This window comes from Callithrix jacchus, chromosome 8, assembly GCF_049354715.1.
Source record: "Callithrix jacchus isolate 240 chromosome 8, calJac240_pri, whole genome shotgun sequence".
NCBI classification, from domain to species: domain Eukaryota; kingdom Metazoa; phylum Chordata; class Mammalia; order Primates; family Cebidae; genus Callithrix; species Callithrix jacchus.
In genome coordinates this window covers 109,099,529-109,117,930 of record NC_133509.1, presented here as the reverse complement: position 1 = coordinate 109,117,930, position 18,402 = coordinate 109,099,529, and the positions used below count along the sequence as shown (strand labels likewise).

At 39.6% G+C, this 18,402-nt stretch overlaps 1 protein-coding gene across 3 annotated transcripts in view; it reads right to left on the bottom strand.

The window, feature by feature from the left end:
• LIN52 (lin-52 DREAM MuvB core complex component) overlaps positions 1–18,402 on the bottom strand; it is a 124,710-nt gene that overhangs the window by 39,376 nt on the left and 66,932 nt on the right. Inside the window, exon 6 of one of the 3 annotated variants that reach the window (XM_009006336.5) lies at positions 15,318–15,458. The exons of the other annotated variants lie outside the window; for them this stretch is intronic. Within the exon in view, the coding sequence (XP_009004584.2) occupies positions 15,457–15,458 (2 nt within the window). The 3' untranslated portion in view covers positions 15,318–15,456. Of the gene's footprint in view, positions 1–15,317; positions 15,459–18,402 lie in introns of those variants that run through there. 3 annotated transcript variants of the gene reach the window in all.

The window sequence follows — 18,402 nt, the reverse complement described above, 5'->3', positions numbered from 1 at the left end:
AATTGAAAGAAAGGAAACCAGGCTCAGTGGCTCACACCTAAAGTCCTAGCTACTCAGGAGGCTGAGGCAGGATTGCTTAAGTTCAAGAGTTCAATTCCAGCCTGGGCAACATAGTGAGATTTCACCTCACCCCATCTCTATAAAAAATATAAAAACTTTAAAAAGGAAAAACAGGTGAAGCACTAGGGACAACTAAGTCAATAGACACCTGTCCCCTGAATGTTTAAGAACAATGGAACTAACCTCTTACATCTTCCTTAATGCTAGGATTCTGTTCAAACCCCGGGGGTTTATAAAAATTGTACAATTCTATTCAGTATTTCTTCAGATGAAATACACAATTAGGAGAAATAACATGTGATTCTATAGCGAAACAACGATCCATTAAAAAGACAAGTGACAGCTCAACCCTTTGTCACTTATGCCTTTATCCTTCATGGATTTGAGTTGAATGACATTTGCTGCAAGTTGATAATTAGTTTTTCTTTCTTTTTCTTAAAAAAGAAAAGAAAAGAAAAGAAAAGCAGGAGGCCAGTGTTGACCCCTTCCCCAGGAGAGACACCAGCCTGAGTGGTTTGGGAATATATGCCTTGATCAGATTTGCACTATGACTCTTGAATGCATGCACCATCCCAGCAACACCTGCTCTTCTAACTGGCCACCTGGGACTGACAGAAAAAAGAACCATCAATTCCACTCTCCCCAGAGAGATTACCCGGACCTAGGGCTAAATGTACAATTCAACATCATGTCAAAAAGTAAAATTCCATCCACCAAAACCTAGTAATTACCAGAGGTCAATATTTAGAGGACCTTCATAGTGAAAAATGGCATGGAATTTTATTTTTTCCCAAGTGAACTGCAATCCAGCTAAATATTCAGGAAAAGACACTTACACCAAGGGAGAAAGATGGGAAAAAGTGAAATTCCTTAATCAAATGGTATCATCAACATACTGCTAAAGCCTTGAATTTTGGGTTCTATTTCCTATCACGAGGCAGATATATAGTTGCTTCCCACCAAGAAAATGAATTATTTATTTTGGATTGTTTGAGCACACAGATTTCATAATACAAAATTGAAAATATGTAAGCAACAATATTTTAAAGATCTTTTATTTGTGGCTTATTCATATACACTGCCTATTTGACTTCTATTTATTTTTTAAATTTTATTTATTTATTTATTTATTTATTTATTTACTTAGAGACAGAGTCTTGCTCTTGTCACCCAGGCTGGAGTGCAATGGCATGAACTTGGTTCAAGAGATTCTCCTGCCCCAGCCTCCCAAGTAGCTGGGATTACAGGCACCCATCACCATACCCCTCTAATTTTTTGTATTTTTAGTAGAGATGAGGTTTCACCATGTGAGTCAGGCTGGTCTCAAACTCCTGACCTCAAGATCCATATGCCTTGGCCTCCCAAAGTACTGGGATTACAGGTGTGAGCCACCATGCCTGGCCTAACTTTAATTAAAAACAAACAAACAAAAAAAAAAAAAACTTAATTCTTGGCTGGGCGCAGTGGCTCACACCTATAATCCCAGCACTTTGGGAGGCCAAGATGGGTGGATCACTTGAGGTCAGGTGCTCAAGACTAGCCTGGCCAACAGGCTGTATTTTTTGTACTAAAAATACAGAAATTAGCTGGGTGTGGTGGTGCATGCCTGTAATCCCAGCTGCTTGGAATCGCTTGAATCTGGGAGGTAGAAGTTGCAGTGAGCCGTCATGGCACCACTGTACTGCAGCCTGGGTGACAGAGCGAGACTCTGTTTCAAAAAAAAAAAAAAAAAAGTAAATAAATAAAAAATAACTGTTAAAAATAAGTGAAATAGCCAGGCGCAGTGGCTCACACCTGTAATCACGATACTTTGGGAGGCCAAGGCGATCACCTGAGGTTCGAGACCGGCCTGACCAATATAGAGAAACCCCGTTTCTACTAAAAATACAAAATTAGCCAGCTGTGGTGGCACGTGTCTGTAACCCAGCTACTCAGGAGGCTGAGGCAGGAGAATCACTTGAAACCGGGAGGTGGAGGTTGCAGTGAGCTAAGATAGCACCATTGCACTCTAGCCTGGGCAACAAGAACAAAACTCTGTCTCAAAAAAAAATTGGTGAAATAGATAATAGGAGGAACAGAGACTAGATATTAACATTTATGGAAACAAGGCTAAATAATGTTTAGTAAGAAATAGGCGAGGTGCAGTGGCTCACAACTGTAATCCCGGAACTTTGGGAGGCCAAGCTGGGTGAATCACCTGAGGTCAGGGGTTTGAGACCAGCCTGGCCAACATGGTCAAATCCCCCTCTACCAAAAATACAAAAATTAGCCAGGCGTGGTGGTATACACATGTAATCCTAGCTACTTAGGAGGCTGAGGAAGAGAATCGCTTGAACCTGGGAGGTGGAGGTCACAGGGAGCCAAGACAGTGCCACTGCATTCCAGTCTGGGTGAGTGAGATTCTGTCTTGAAATGGGGGAGGGGAGGAGAGGGGAGGGGAGGGGAAGAGGGAAGAAGAGAAGAGGGGAGGGGAGAGAAGGGGAAGGGAGGGGAGGAGGAGGGAAGGGGAGGAGGAGAGGAGAGAAAAGAAGACCTGGAAAACCTGTAATTCAGCTGGGCGTGGTGGCTCACGCTTGTAATCTCAGCACTTTGGGAGGCTGAGGTGGGCAAATCAAGAGGTCAGGGGTTCAAGACCAGCCTGGCCAACAAGGTGAAATCCCATATCTACTAAAAATATTAAAAATTAGCTGAGTGTGGTGGTGGGTGCCTGTAATCCCAGCTACTCGGGAGGCTGAGGCAGGAGAATCACTTGAACCTAGGAGGCAGATGTTGCAGTGAGCCGAGATTACACCAATGCACTCCAACCCAGGAGACAGCGTGAGACTTCATCTCAAAAAACAAGAAAAACCCTGTAATTCTCCATGAACTCCTTCCCAGTGGAAATCACTTTCACTCTGTTTAGCTGACTATTTTATATTACCTTTATATCTTAAATGACTGAATAATATGCCTGTATTCCTAGGAATGAACCAAAGGAAAGAAAAAAAGTGCCTATATTACTACCTCTTGATTTTTCAATTTGAGGCATATTGACTTCCCCCAATACAGGAAGTGATAACTTGACTCTTTTCCTCCCCTTTCTCACATTAATTCCTCACAATACACATACCAAGTGTCCTATCGCCTATCTTCTCAGGGTTATACATGGTAACTTAAATTAACATTCAGTTTCTACATTATTATGATTATACAAATACTATTTATGGCTATGGCATATTATAAAGTATGATTACTTTTCCTTACTTGAACTTTTTTTTGTTGTTCTGTTTTCCTTGAGTTTTTTAGTTTGCTTGATTTTCTTTGTACTTATCTCTAATTCAACCATAGAATCTACTATGTCTGCCTGCTGTCTAAACTTAAGATATTTACATGTATCATGCAGCTTATCGATTTTACCTTCCTGAAGGCATATTGTTTCCCACAGGTTGTTTTTTCCATTCATTGCCTTAAGTCTTTATTTTTCATGTTAGGGGCTTTTTGCAACCATTGGTAATTTTTTTTTTTTTTTTTTTTTTGCCTATATAAGAACAGGGGACTAAAAAGCTGCTTGAAAACTCAAGTAGGAGCTGGGCTTGTTGACTGTAAGCTTTGCTACAGTATGATCAGGCTGTTTAATTGTCAAACTTCTATTGTAAGTGCCTTTATTTTTCTTGGGCTGATCAGATTCCCCAGAGAAGTCTCTTTCAATTTCCTGACTGGAGAGTGAAGGCCTGGGTGTGGAGGGAGAGATGGCCTCAGTATATACTGTGTGCATAATTTGCTACATTTTCAGTGCAGGCCGGGCACAGTGGCTCACACCTGTAATCCCAGCACTTTGAGAGCCCGAGGCAGGCAGATCACTCAAGGTCACAAGTTTGAGACCAGCCAGACAACATGGTGAAATCGTGTCTCTACCAAAAAATATAAAAATTAGCTGGGCATGGTGGCACATACCTGTACTCCTAGCTACTCAGAAGGCTGAGATGGGAAAATCCCTTGAACCCAGGAGGCAGAGGTTGCAGTGAGCCAAGACTGCATCACCCCACTATAGCCTAGCTAATAGAATGAGACCCTGTCTCAAAAGAAAAAAAAAAAAAACATTTCAGTACAGACCGCTTCTTCCTCTGGTCTAGTATCCACAAGTTGTGTTTTAACCTTTAGAGAACAAAGCTTCAGTCTTTTGTGGGAGAGAATAAAGCAGGTGATACAGGTATGTGGCTCCTAAATACACTTTAATTCTTCTTATTTAAGCCATCTCCCCCTTCACCTGTTACCACCACTCTTCAGCCTTTTGGAGTTTTATGAACACCTTGGTTCTTCGCTTTCCTCAGTTTAGTATTGTTTTCCATAGGTCTGCTAAGTTCATACCCTTTCCACCTTCTAAAATCTTGCTGCTGTTGTCATCTTTCCTGTTCTCTCCTTGAGGGCTCTTTTTTAAGAAAATTGTTTTATAAGGTAGGCCGGGCGCGGTGGCTCAAGCCTGTAATCCCAGCACTTTGGGAGGCCGAGGCGGGTGGATCACGAGGTCAAGAGATCGAGACCATTCTGGTCAACATGGTGAAACCCTGTCTCTACTAAAAATACAAAAAATTAGCTGGGCATGGTGGCGCATGCCTATAATCCCAGCTACTCAGGAGGCTGAGGCAGGAGAATTGCCTGAACCCAGAAGGCAGAGGTTGCGGTGAGCCAAGATAGTGCCATCGCACTCCAGACTGGGTAACAAGAGCAAAACTCCGTCTCAAAAAAAAAAAAAAAGAAAATTGTTTTATAAGGTTTTAAAGGAAAAGCCAGTGTGTACATTAAAACCATCCTTAGTCTGACAGTACCCTCTTTCTACGTTTACTTTTCACTTTAGATGTTTTTAGTTTTTTCCGTGATTATAATTGTTTTGTCATCCCCCACTTATACCTTGGTTTCGTTTTTACATTTCTAATGTTAGCTGTATTCTTTCTAGAGAACAGGAGACAACTGGCAGACTATTAACAGCTTCTGAAAAAGTAGCAACAAAGGCTGGGTACAGTGGCTCACACCTGTAACCCAAGCACTTTGGAAGTCTGAGGTGGATGGATTGCTTGAGGTCAGAAGTTTGAGAGAGGCTGGGCAATATGGTAAAACCTCACCTCTACAAAAATACAAAAAAATTAGCTGGGCATGGTAGTGTGCACCTGTAGTCCCAGCTACCTGGGAGGCTGAGGTGCAGGGATGGTTTGAGCCTAGGAGGTTGAGGCTGCAGTGAGCTGAGATAGCACCACTGTACTCCAGCCTGGAGACAGAGACAGACCCTGTCTCAAAGGAAAAAAAAAAGTAGCAAGGTAGAAAAGAAAAGGTAAGTGCCTATCTGTTCTTTGACTGCTTTGAAAGCTGTTTCCATTTTCTTATTTTGTAAATATAAAATGATTCCATCTATTCAACATGCATTTGTACAGTACTATTCTGTAATATACAGAAGTAATATAAAGCACAGTCCCTGAATTCACTACAAGGGCCTTACAATTTAGTTGAGAAGACAAGCATTATATAACAATTGAAGAACAAATAAGGTTGTTAGGAAAGGTGCTAATGAAAGATAGGAACAGGAGAGCTCAATGTGGTTAAAAGAAGAAAAGTTGGGAGAGAATAGTTAATAATTCAAGAAAATGCAATGATTAGAAGAGAAAATTAGTCATATATGAAATTAAGAAAATTTGGCTGGGTGCAGTGGCTCATGCCTGTAATCTCAACACTTTTGGAGGCTGAGGTGGGTGACTCCCTTGAGCCCAGGAGTTTGAGATAAGCCTGGGCAACACAGTGAGACCCCATCTCTATTATTTTTTTCAACAATAAGTAAATAAATAAGGACAGTAAGAAAATTCAATGTGGCTAAGAAGGTGGGAGAGCAATCTTTTTTTTTTTTTTTTTTTTTTTTTTAAGACAGAGTCTCTCTCTTTTTAAAGACAGAGTCTTTGTTGCTCAGGCTGGAGTGCAGTGGTAATTTCCTCTCACTGCAAACTCCATCTCCCAGTTTCAAGCAATTCTCCTGCCACAGCTTCCTGAACAGCTGAGATTACAGGTGTGCACCACCAAGCCCAGCTAATTTTTGTATTTTTAGTAGAGACAAGATTTCACCATGCTGGTCACACTAGTCTGGAACTTCTGATCTCAATTGATCTGTCCACCTTGGCCTCCCAAAGCACTGGGATTACAAGCAGCAATCTTTTATTCACACTTATGCTTTGTTATCTTCCAATTACTGTCAGATTTTTTAATTTTGAAAATTTGTTAAAACCTATTAATTGAATGATAGTTATTAAGCTCCATGATACAAAATAATTTAATTTGTAAGATTTGAATTTACACAAAGTTTTTACTCACTGTGCCAGTTATCCATTTACTGTCTCTTAGTTCCTAACTCACCCTTTGCCCTGCCTTGTGATACTGAAGCTGGACCCGGCAGCAGGCTATGTTTCTCCTCTGACACCTAGCCTGGTGCTGTGTTTTGCCAATAAAGGGCACTGGAGGGAGACTGCAAAGCTGAAGCAAGAAAAAGGCATTTTTTCCTTCTTGCACTGTGTGGCTCTTCTGTACAGTGACAAGCAGGTTGGCATGCAGGGTCACAGCTATCTTCACCTTGGCAATGGCAGTCCTTATACTTCCGTGGTGGGGCTCCCTCCCCCAAAGATTCTTCACTGCCATCAGGTAGGCTGCTCCTGCAATGCACCAGCAGAGTGCCCTCCGGCAGTAGGCAGCATGTTCCCGTGGCCACGTGTCTTCCCTTCAGAGGGCTGAACCTCAGTCTTGTGGGGACCTCCGCTAAGTTCCTTTGTTTACTCTTCTTCAATCCTAGGGGTCAGCAGCTTCCTGGTACCTCTGTAGACCATTGACTCTTCTTTTCCTTTCAGAAGTTAACCACTTTTCACTTAGTTATCATTTAATATTTTAAAGTTTCCCTGTTCAGGCCAGGGACAGTGGCTCCGCCTGTAATCCCAGCACTTTGAGAGGCTGAGGCAGATCACCTGAAGTCAGGAGACCAGCCTGGCCAACGTGACAAAACTCTATCTCTACTAAAAATACAAAAATTAGCTGGGCAAGGTGGTGCTCGCCTGTAGCCCCAGCTATTTGGGAGACTAAGGCAGGAGAATCACTTGAACCCGGGAGGTGGAGGTTGCAGTGAGCTGAGATTGTGCACTGCACTCCAGCATGGGCGATAGAATGAGACTCTGTCTCAAAAATAAATAAACGAATAAATAAATTTTCCCTGTTCAAATTACTCCTGATTGTTCTTGGCTGATACAATTACCCAAAAAGACCAAATACATGAAACACAATGTGACACTAATTAAAGTCTATCCCAAATCCTAATGTTAAGACAATCATGAATATAAGGTTACCCAAATCATAAATTCTATGTACTGAAAAACATGATGTGTAAAGAACAAATTATGTCAAAGCAACTTCTGTATTTTGTTGAGATAAAATTACAAGATTAGTGACTAACGAGGATGCAATAGATGAAATAACCTGATTATAAGAAAGCATTTAATACTGCTTCTCCTGGCATCTTCCTTGCAAAATTAATTAAAACTAGCCAGGATATATGAGTCTCATGAATTGAAAACTGGCCTCAAGACCACAAGGAGTGATTATAAACTGCCTTAAATCACACTGAGCAAAGTGTCTGGTAGAAGTGTCCAGAGAGTATTAGATTGGTTATAATCCAGTATTTCCATTAGTGCTTGAGAAAATAAAGAGTAAGTTAATTAGTGTTTAGTAGACATTAACTAGAAGGGATTTTTGAAAACCAGTATGGCTCAAAGTGTAGAAGATTTGGAAAAATGGAAAAGATATATATATATTTTTGAAACGTAAGCCCTTTCCCTTTACTATAATTAATTTAAAAAGTAATTTTCACCTAATGATCTTGAAATCTTTAATGCATATGGAACTACATTAAGTTGGCAGTGAAGAATTAAAGGTTTTTAAATTTTAGGCAGAGGTTGCAGTGAGCCAAGATCGCATCACTGCATTCCAGCTTGGTGACAAGAGCTGACTAAGAACAGCAGCAGCAACCTTGCAGACCTAATTCCTTTTAGTCTATAGAGATTATAAACTCCTGTGGAGATAAGGGCATTTGGGCTATAAATAATCCTTCACACGATTACATCATATAGCAGTTTGAGCTAATGCTAGAATTGTTTGTTCCTTCTGAGGGCTGTGTGGGAAGGATCTGTCCCAGGCCTCTCTTGGCTTGTAGATGGCATCTTCTCCCTGTGTCTCTTTACACTGTCTTCCCTCTGTGGATATCTATCTCTATGTCCAAAGCTCCCCTTTATAAAAGGACTTCAGTCATATTGGTTTAGGGTTCACACAATGACCTCATTTTAACTTAATTACTCTGTAAAGGCCCTATTTCCAAATAAGGTCATATTCTGAGGTACTGGGGATGAGGACTCCAAAATATCTTTTTGGGGGGTGGGGGACAAAATTCAATCCATAAAAGAGATCTTTTTAAAAATCTGATAAAAGTCATAGAGACTCTCTGATGAAAATTATACATGTACACACACACACAAACACAATTTCATAATTTTAAAATATATGATGAGGCTGGGTGCGGTGACTCACGTCTGTAATCCCAGCACTTTGGGAGGCTGAGGTGGGAGGATCACTTGAAGTCAGGAGTTTGAGACCAGCCTGGCCAACATGGTAAAACTCCATCTCTACTAAAAATACAAAAATTAACCGGGCATGGTGCCACATGCCTGTAATCCCAGCTACTCAGGAGGCTGGGGTGGAAGAATCATTTGAACCCAGGAGGCAGAGGCTGCAGTGAGCCGAGATCATGCAACTGCATTCCAACCTGGGCAACAAAATGAGACTCCATCTCAAACAAAACAAAACAAAACAAAACCCACATTTGAGGACTCTCGGTTAAGAACCATGGCTACAGAATCTGCCTGGACAGGACAAGACAATTTGAGCATTTATCCACACATGTACAGAAACTTAAATGAGTAACTGTATAAGTAGTAACATTATATAGCAGATAATTCTAATGGTACTTTGTTAAGTATATATTAAGGCAGGCAAGAGATACTTCATTGAATTTAAGTCATGCTAAGATCACCAGAAAGCATTAGGAAAGGGAATTACCAAGAGATCTTCTCTCAAAGGGATAAAGTCGACAACACTATTATATTTAAAAATTGTAGGGATAACTTGGGTAAGATTATTTTTTTAACCTCAGAATTTCTGGTATTAAATCTTATAAGTAAATGAAAAGATACACTGTATACTGAATAAATACAAATAAGAAAACATATTTCACTTGCATTAATCTGTTAATGTTAAATAAGGTTTAAAACATGTAGTTTACAGCAGTCGAGACGTAACCACTAGAAATACAGAGCCTTTAAATGTTTGCCTCCCATGGGCCCAGCAACCCTGTGTTATTGGAAGGAGCTATGAGGCCTGGCAATACAGTTGGAAGCAGAGAATAGAGAGACCTGGGAGGAAAACTATAACCATCTGGATATAACATCAATGTAACTTGCAACATGAGAAGATGCAAGAAAATTCTGAAATTTTGTGCTATTTGGCTTTCAGTAATAGCATTCAAAATTATAAGGGCCATTTATGAACTGTGGTGACAGAATTAAATAAATTCAATTTCTGATCTCTAGAAATAAATAACTTATGACAGCAGTGGGGGGTCAGAAACTATGGCTCACGCCTGTAATCCCAGCACTTTGGGAGGTCAAGTGTTTGAGACCAGCCTGGCCAACATGGTGAAACTCTTTCTCTACTAAAAATATAAAAATTAGCTGGGCATGGTGGCATATGCATGTAATTCTGGCTACTCAGGAGGCTGAGGCACAAGAATCACTTGAACCTGGGAGGCGGAGGTTGCAGTGAGCCAAGATAGAGCTATTGTACTCCAGCCTGGGCAACAGAGGGAAAAATCTGTCTCAAAAAAAAAAAAAAAGAAAGAAAAGAAAAAAGAAATCTGAACATCAATATACCTCTAAAGTTGAAAGAAAGAATTGTGAACATTTGAAACACCATCTTGCAAATGATGCACAAAGTCCTTAACTGCTGAGAGCAAGAAGTTCCATCTTTGTTCTTCCACAGGAAATCCCCAGAGCCTCAGGTGTAGATCCCGCAGAAAGATGACAAAGTTTAATTCTGTCTGGGGGAATGGGCAGGTGCTACAGGGAGAGAGATGAGATTTGAAATGGCTTAAAGAATAAGGAGATGTTTTCCCAGATCAAACTAGAGAAAGCCTGTCTTAACATCAAAGGCACTTTTGTGAAAGCCTGAGAATTTAAATTTTATCTTGTAGGACCCAAGGGGACAAATAACTTTGATAAGGAGGAACATGCTGAGCATGGTAGCTCATCCCTGTAATCCCAGCCTTGGGAGCATAGAGCAATCCCATTTCCAGAAAAAAAAAAAAATTAAAAATGAGCCAGGTGTGGTAGTGAGTAGTCCCAACTACCTGGGAGGCTGAGGTGGAAGGGTCCCTTCAGCCCAAGAGGTTGAGGCTGAAGTAGGCCAAGATCACACCACTGCACTCCAGCCTGAGTGACAGAGTAAGACCCTGTCTCTGAAAAACAACGAACAAGCCGGGCGGTGGCTCATGCCTGTAATCCCAGCACTTTGGGAGGCCAACGCGGGTGGATCATGAGGTCAAGAAATCGAGACCATCCTGGTCAACATGGTGAAACCCCGTCTCTACTAAAAATACAAAAAAATTAGCTAGGTATGGTAGCGCGTGCCTGTAATCCCAGCTACTCAGGAGGCTGAGGCAGGAGAACTGCTTGAACCCAGGAGGCAGAGGTTTCGGTGAGCCGAGATCGCGCCATTGCACTCCAGCCTGGTAACAAGAGTGAAACTCCGTCTCAAAACAACAACAACAACAACAAACAAACAAATACACACACACACACACACACACAGGAAGTGGCAGGAGTATGCCATGATTAGCTTTGTTTTCAAAGAAGTATCTGTGGGTAGGCAAGATATGGAATCAACCTAAGTGTCTATCAACAGATGAATGGATAAAGAAAATGTGGAGGCCAGGTGAGGTGGCTCACATCTATAATGCCAGCACTTTGGGAGGCTGAGGCAGGGGAGATCACTTAAGGTCAGGAGTTCAAGACCAGCCTGGCCAACATGGTAAAACCTCATCTCTACTAAAAATGCGAAAATTAGCCGGGTGTGGTGGCACATGCCTGTAATCCCAGCTACTTGGGAGGCTGAGGCAGGAGAATAGCTTGAACCTGGGAGGTGGAGGTTGCAGTGAGCCAAGATTGCACCACTATATTACAGCCTGGTGACAAGAGCAAAATTCTGTCTCCAAAAAACAAAAAAAGGAAGAAAAGAAAAGAAAAAAGAAAATGTGGTATACATACATACATAATAAAATGCTACTTAGCCATAAAAAAAGAATGAAATTTGGTCATTCCCAGCAACATGGATGGAACTAGACGACATTATGTTAAATGAAACAAGCCAGGCACAGAAAGATAAATATTACATGTTCTCACCTGTAAAAGCTAAAAAAGTCTCATAAGTACAGAGTACATAAGTACAGAGTAAAATAGTGGTTACTAGAAGCTAGGAAGGGGAAGGAAGAGGTAAGATGGGGAAAGGTAAAGATAGGGAGAGGTTGGTCAATGGATACAAAATTACAGCCAGATATGGAGGCTAAGATCTAGTGTTCCATAGAACTGTAAGGTGACTATAATTAACAATTTATTGTATATTTTCAAATAGCTAGAGGAGCAGGTTTTGAATGTTCCCAACACAAAGAAATGATAAATGTTGAGGTGATGGATATACTAGTTACCCTGATTTGATCATTACACATTGTATACACGTAACAAAATATCACCCTGCACCTCATAAATATGTGCAATTATCATGTGTCAATTAAAAATAATGAAAGCAAAAAAAAAACAAAAACAGAAAAAAATAAGTATCCATGGTAGCAGAAGACAGACTTTTCTCACCATTGGCCATGCTACACACCTAAGAGATGCTCAATTTATACTTGTTGATTGACTGACTGACTATTGGAAAGGGTTATTAGAATTTCAGATTGACATGTAAACAAGGGTTAGTCTAAAAAACCAATGCTGGGCATTCACATCAACATAAAAAAGCATTGGCTGGGCGCGCGTAGCTCACGCCTATAATCCCAGCACTTTGGGAGGCTGTAGCGGGTGGATCACCCAGTAAGGAGATCGAGACCATCCTGGTCAACATGGTGAAACCCTGTCTCTACAAAAAAAAAAAAAAAAAAAAAAGGCATTTAAGGTTTGATGCTTGTTTTTTGTTACTGCTAAAAAAGGAGTAAGTATTATGATCTGTAACCAAATAATGCCCAATCTTTTTTCCTACATTAATATGACTTTACCTGGCTTAAAATAGGACAAAGCAAATCAATAACCTTATCTACAGGAAATAAAGCCAAGTAAAATTGCATTTAAAACATCAATGTTTCTTTCAATCTGTAAGGCATTTTCTTGCTTGGCTGTACAGCTTCCAATCATCCCTGAAATACAAGTGATTGGGCTCTTCTGGACCCACCAGTTAAGGGGAGGGAACATTTATCTACCGTCAATTCATGGGACACTAATCTCCTTCCCACTCCTCTGATTACAAGCAAGCAGGATGCTAGAGGAAAGGCCTCAACAGAAGCTTTAAAAATAAATAAATAAACCCAGTTCCTTCTGCTCCAGGAATACAGAAAAGACTGGCATTAATACAAGAGAAAGTGATCTGCCCAAACAAAAGCCAATCTGAAGGAGGAATAAACCCCACAAGCTAGCCTAGCATTATTGCTAGGAAGATAGCACACTTGTTAAAAATGTATATTTTAATTTTCTGTATTGCAAAAGGCTCCAATTTGCCTGGGGATCTCGCTAAGCTGCCATTTTCTACTACGACAGAGTCTAATCTTTATTTAATGGATTTAGCATCTATCTTTACTAGAGTGGTCTCCAAGGAAAAGGGGAGGGGAGAATGAAGGGGCAGAGAAGAGACGATCAGATCCCCCACCCCCTTTCATCCGTCCGGCACTCGTGTTTGTGTTCAAAATTCAATTACCTCCTTATTGATACTTCACAGAGATATTTAAGCTGCAAACATGAAGCCCTGATTTCCCAAGGGGCCATGCCCCTCTCTATTTCACTGCTCTGCTTCCCCCAGGGTGAATTCCTGAGGCGTCCATATTAATAGGTAATCAGTCACAATTCATTTATTAAACAGCTAGCAAGGTTTATCAGCCTGCCCTGATTAGCCAGAAGAAACCGCTGAATTCCTAATTTATTTATGGAAATGTAAGTGTCTTTTTGAATTTCATTCAGGAGCTGCAGGAGTGTTTTGGTTTTAGCATACTGAAATCTAACAGGCAGCACAAGCAACAAGCAAGCTTTCCAGGAAGAAGCAGAGGTGCTGCTTGGCACTAGAAGGCAAAGAGCCAGGGACATACACTGCAGAGATTCTTTTGGCCACAGGATTTGGGTTCACATAATCCTTGGATTAGTACTTATTTGATTGCTTTCTGTTTACATAAAAGAGTTTGAAATGTTGTCACTAGGCAGCCATTACTATCCACTGTAACAAAAATCAATCTCAGGGATGCTGCTTTTTGACTGGCAGAAAAGTGGCCCTTAATGGAGTAGAATTGAGGATCTCAGTGAGTTAAAAGACAATAATTCTCAGCAGAGTTAAAACCAACACCAGGCTGGAATACAAACCAAAGCCACTAAAATAATACTTTTCAAGCATTCATCTTACACTAGTAACTAAAACAGATCCTGTTTTAATCTTATATCTTCTAGGCTACAGAGACAAAACAGCTTTGTGGATAATTTCCACAACTCTAATCAATTAGCAATTTGCCCAAAATTGCCCATTACTAATTAAAAAGCCAATACAGATTAAATAAAGCTCTTAGGAGTAACATTAAAACCCATCCCAACTGCCCCAGTAGGTGCAATTAGAAAAGAAACTATTTCAGGGATATGAGCAGATCATATAACCTAGACTCTTACTTCTAGCCAGAATTAGGACTGGCTGCTTTGGAAAAATGATAAAACATAAAAAATGTAGCCATTGTTACAGATCCAAGAAAGAATGATGTCAATGCTTATCTTTACCACAGCCAATATTTTCAAATCCTAATCTGCCTTCCTTATAGAGCACATTTTGATTAAGGGCAATCTCCGCATATAGCCCAGTTTATGTAGTGAAAGGCAAACCATAATTACGAGAAATACATCAGACAAATCCCAGTTGAGAGACATTCTACAATATGCCTGACTGTACTCTTTAAAACTGTCACGGCTATCAAAAAACAAGGAAAGTCTGAGAAACTGCCACTCCAAGATGAGTTAAGGAGACATGACAACTAAATGAAATAAAGTGTCCTGGATGGGACCTGGAACAGAAAAAAAAAACATTAAGGAAAAGCTAAAGAAATCTGAATAAAGCATAGATTTTACTGGTTCATTAATTTTATTATTACAATTCATTTGTACAATTTATATGTACTTAATGCAACAGGGGAAATTCCATGTGGGTTATATGGGAACTCTCCTTCACAATTTTCCTGTAAAGTAAAAAATATTCTAAAATTTAAAATTTATTGAAAAACAACTAATGACAATTTACAAACTAAATCAGATGCTGGCAAAAATATAAATAATTTTATGTTTTTACAAGAGAAGATATAGTTTTAGCAGAAATCATTTTCCACCAGGTGTGGTGGTTCATGCCTGTAATCCCAGCACTTTGAGAGGCTGAGGTGGGTGGATCACCTGAAGTCAGGAGTTCGAGACCAGCCTGGGCAATATGGTGAAACCTCATCTCTACTAAAAATACAAGAATTAGCTGGGCATGGTGGTGGGCGCCTATAATCCCAGCTATTCGGGAGGCTGAGGCAAGAGAATCGCTTGAATCCAGGAGGTGGAGGTTGCAGTGAGCCAAAATTGCACCATTTCACTCCAGACTGGGCAACAGAACAAAACTCCATGTCAAAAAAGAAAAAAAATCATTATCCATTAAAAACAATATTTTTGGAACATTGAGATACTGTTTATAAATAAAAAATTTCATATATACTTATTTTTAACCTAATATGAATGACAAAAATATATTTAGCTATTAGCATATTCAGTTATCAGTTTTAAATGTATTCTCCAGAAGATACCCCCATGCAAAATGTCAAGGACTATTACAATAAATGGGAAACCCCCATAAAGTATACACACACAAAGAAAAAAAAACCTAGTTCTAACATTAAAATATAGTTGGGAGGGGTATCTGCAAATAAAATTATATAATATATTCTCAAACCAAAAATTAACATTCTTTAGATTCTTTACTGGATTCCTCTCCTTGTTTGGATCTTCAAGAAACGATTTGCACGTGCTCTGGTAAAGACAAAAGGTAGGCTCAGGTCAGGAGCACAGCTCCTCCCATTCCCAAATTAGTAATTACATACATTAGGATTTTGTTAACTCCAAAGGGAAATATAATAATAAATTTTTCCATTAAGGCCCAATGTCTTTAAGTGTCTAATACATAAAAATACTATCTATGGCCCTGGCTTCTAAAATACTAGATACAGAAAAGTCAAAAATCTTCCAATGCAAGGAAAAAAAAAAGAAAGAAAGAAATTGTAGAAAAATCAAAACTCAATGGCATAATGGCAGGCATAGCATAATATAAGAAAAGCAATGGCTATGGAGTCAGATAGCATGGATTGATTCACAGATCTTGAGCTAGTCCAGACCCTTGCCAAATGTAAAATGGAAACAATGTTCCAACTTATAGGGCTGTTGTAAGGCTTTAGCGATTACGTGCCTAAAGCACTTAGTGAAGTACCTATTAGTAAGTACTCATATAATGATGGCTGTTGAAGCAATGATTATCGATGTTTCTTACCAGGCACCTGATGACTACAGGCAGAACAGGAGGAAACAAATGTTAATTGAACAGTATAAAAACAGTGTAGAGCCCATCTGTACAGTCCATCACCATTAATACAGCACTCTTCTTTTTTTTTTGAGATGGAGTCTCGCTCTGTCACCTAGGCTGGAGTGCAATGGTGTGATCTCAGCTCACTGCAGCCTCCGCCTCCAGGGTTCAGGCAATTCTTGTGCCTCAGCCTCCTGAGCAGCTGGGATTACAGGCTTGTGCCACTACATGGGCTAAGTTTTGTATTTTTAGTAGAGACTTCACCATGTTGGCCAAGCTGGTCTCGAACTCCTGACCTCAGCCTCAAGTGATCCGCCCGCTTTGGCCTCCCAAACTGCTAGGTTTACAGGCGTGAGCCACCGCACCCTGCCTAACATAGCACTCTTAAATAAGACAATGCACCCATTTGATGCAACAACCTATAGGGAAGGCACAGTAGTCATTTATCACCTTTATTTTTCATAGATGAGGAAACAAAACAAAACAGGCAGGTTAAGTGATTTGCCCAAGGTCACTACCTAATAAGAAGCAAAGTCAGGACTTGAATGTAGTTTTCTGACTCCATCTGATTAGTGTGTTAACTGGTCTCTCGTTCTGCACTATAGCCATGTTTCGTGCTTTAACTGGCTGATAACTCTTGACTTCCATGGCATGTTACTATAATCCATGTCAAATTCCTTACAATTAAAACTCCCATATGGCAAAGAGTCTTAAACCCCACCAAGCACTACTCTTATAAGAAAACTTCAACATTAAAAAAGAGAAGCTATTCAAATAGCATTTGATTTATATTAAAATAACCAGCAGAAACAGACTGGTCAATCACCTTTTTCTTTTAATTTCTGCTCAACTGCATCCTAATCACCTCATTAATAAATTTCACTGACATCTTTGTACAAAGCAGTTAGTCATTATCTCAATCTTCCTAAATATAAGACAGGAAAAAAGGACACTGCCCAAATCCTTTCCAAGTATTCTATCCAATAAGTCCTACTTAAAGCAATACTACATTAAACCAACTGCCTCTTACTCAATATGTTGTTATTATTGCTTCATTCACAATAGTAATGCAACAAATCGACAAAAATAATAAAATGTTCTTTCTGTTCTACTTATCCTAGTGTGTGACTTTTCTTCATTCCCAAAGAAAAAAGTTTCTAACAGTTACCCCAATATACCCACATTTTAACTAAAATCTTCAAAGGGAATACTGCCATCTACTGAATCACATTCATCACCATCCTTTCTATTCCAGTGACCTCATTTAATGACTCTCTGGGTATAAAAATTGCATTTTAAGGATGTTTATGTTAAAAATCAAATCTTTAAGGCAGAAAAGGTTGTATACATTCATAGCTGCCCATGAGAAAAATACCTTAGAAAACAATTCCAGTTACTGTTATCCCATTACATAAGGCCTGCTCAAGAAATATTTAGAAATCTGGAGCTTGGAGCAGGGAGGCAGGGGAGTTAGTTTCCTTCATCTTTAAAATCTGCTTTTCCTAACTGGCTGGAAAACTACTGATGCTCAAAATCTTTTTTTCATGACTTTCCCATATCAAACCAGAAAGGCTTTAAGTGCTAACATTTCAACTTAAGGTCAGACTGGCTATTAACTTTTCGAGTATATTCGTTTTCATTTTTATCTCAGTCACTATTTGTCTTTAAATATTTTTAGTTAATTTTAAAAAGTATAACATGTGAACAGAAAAATGTAGAAATCATAAGTACACTGTGTAACAACCACATATAGATACATAGAGAATAGGGGAGCACTGCAGAAGCCTCCCTCCTCGGGCCCCCTCCCAGCCATCATCATAACCCCAATGCAACCATTATTTGTATTTGTATCACCATGGATTAGCTTCACTTGTTTCTGAACTTCATATAAATGAAACTGTACTATATATACTCTTTTGTATCTGGCTTCATTCATTCAATGTTATATATATTCCTGAGATTCATTCATGTTGTTGCCTGCAGCAACAGCTGGTTCATTTTCATGGTTATACAGTATTCTATTACATTTTCGTATAATAAATTATTATTATTTATTCATTCTACCGCCAATTGATTTGGGGTTGTTTCTAGTTGGGTCCCTTATAAATAGTCCTGCTGTGAACATTTTTTTATATATCTTTATCTTTCAGCACACAAATGTATGCATACCTATTTCTAGGGTATACAGCATAAAAATTACTGAGGCACAGGGTAGAGGTATGATCAGCTTTAGTAGATACTGCCTAAGGGTTTTCCGAAACAGTTGTTCTGATAATCACTTGCCATTTAAAGACCCCTATTTCTCAGCAAGGAGACAATCTTTTAACTATAAATTATTCCCAGTTAAAAGAACCTGAGACACTTGGAAGCAGTAAGAAGCACTTAGGGAAAGAGGTT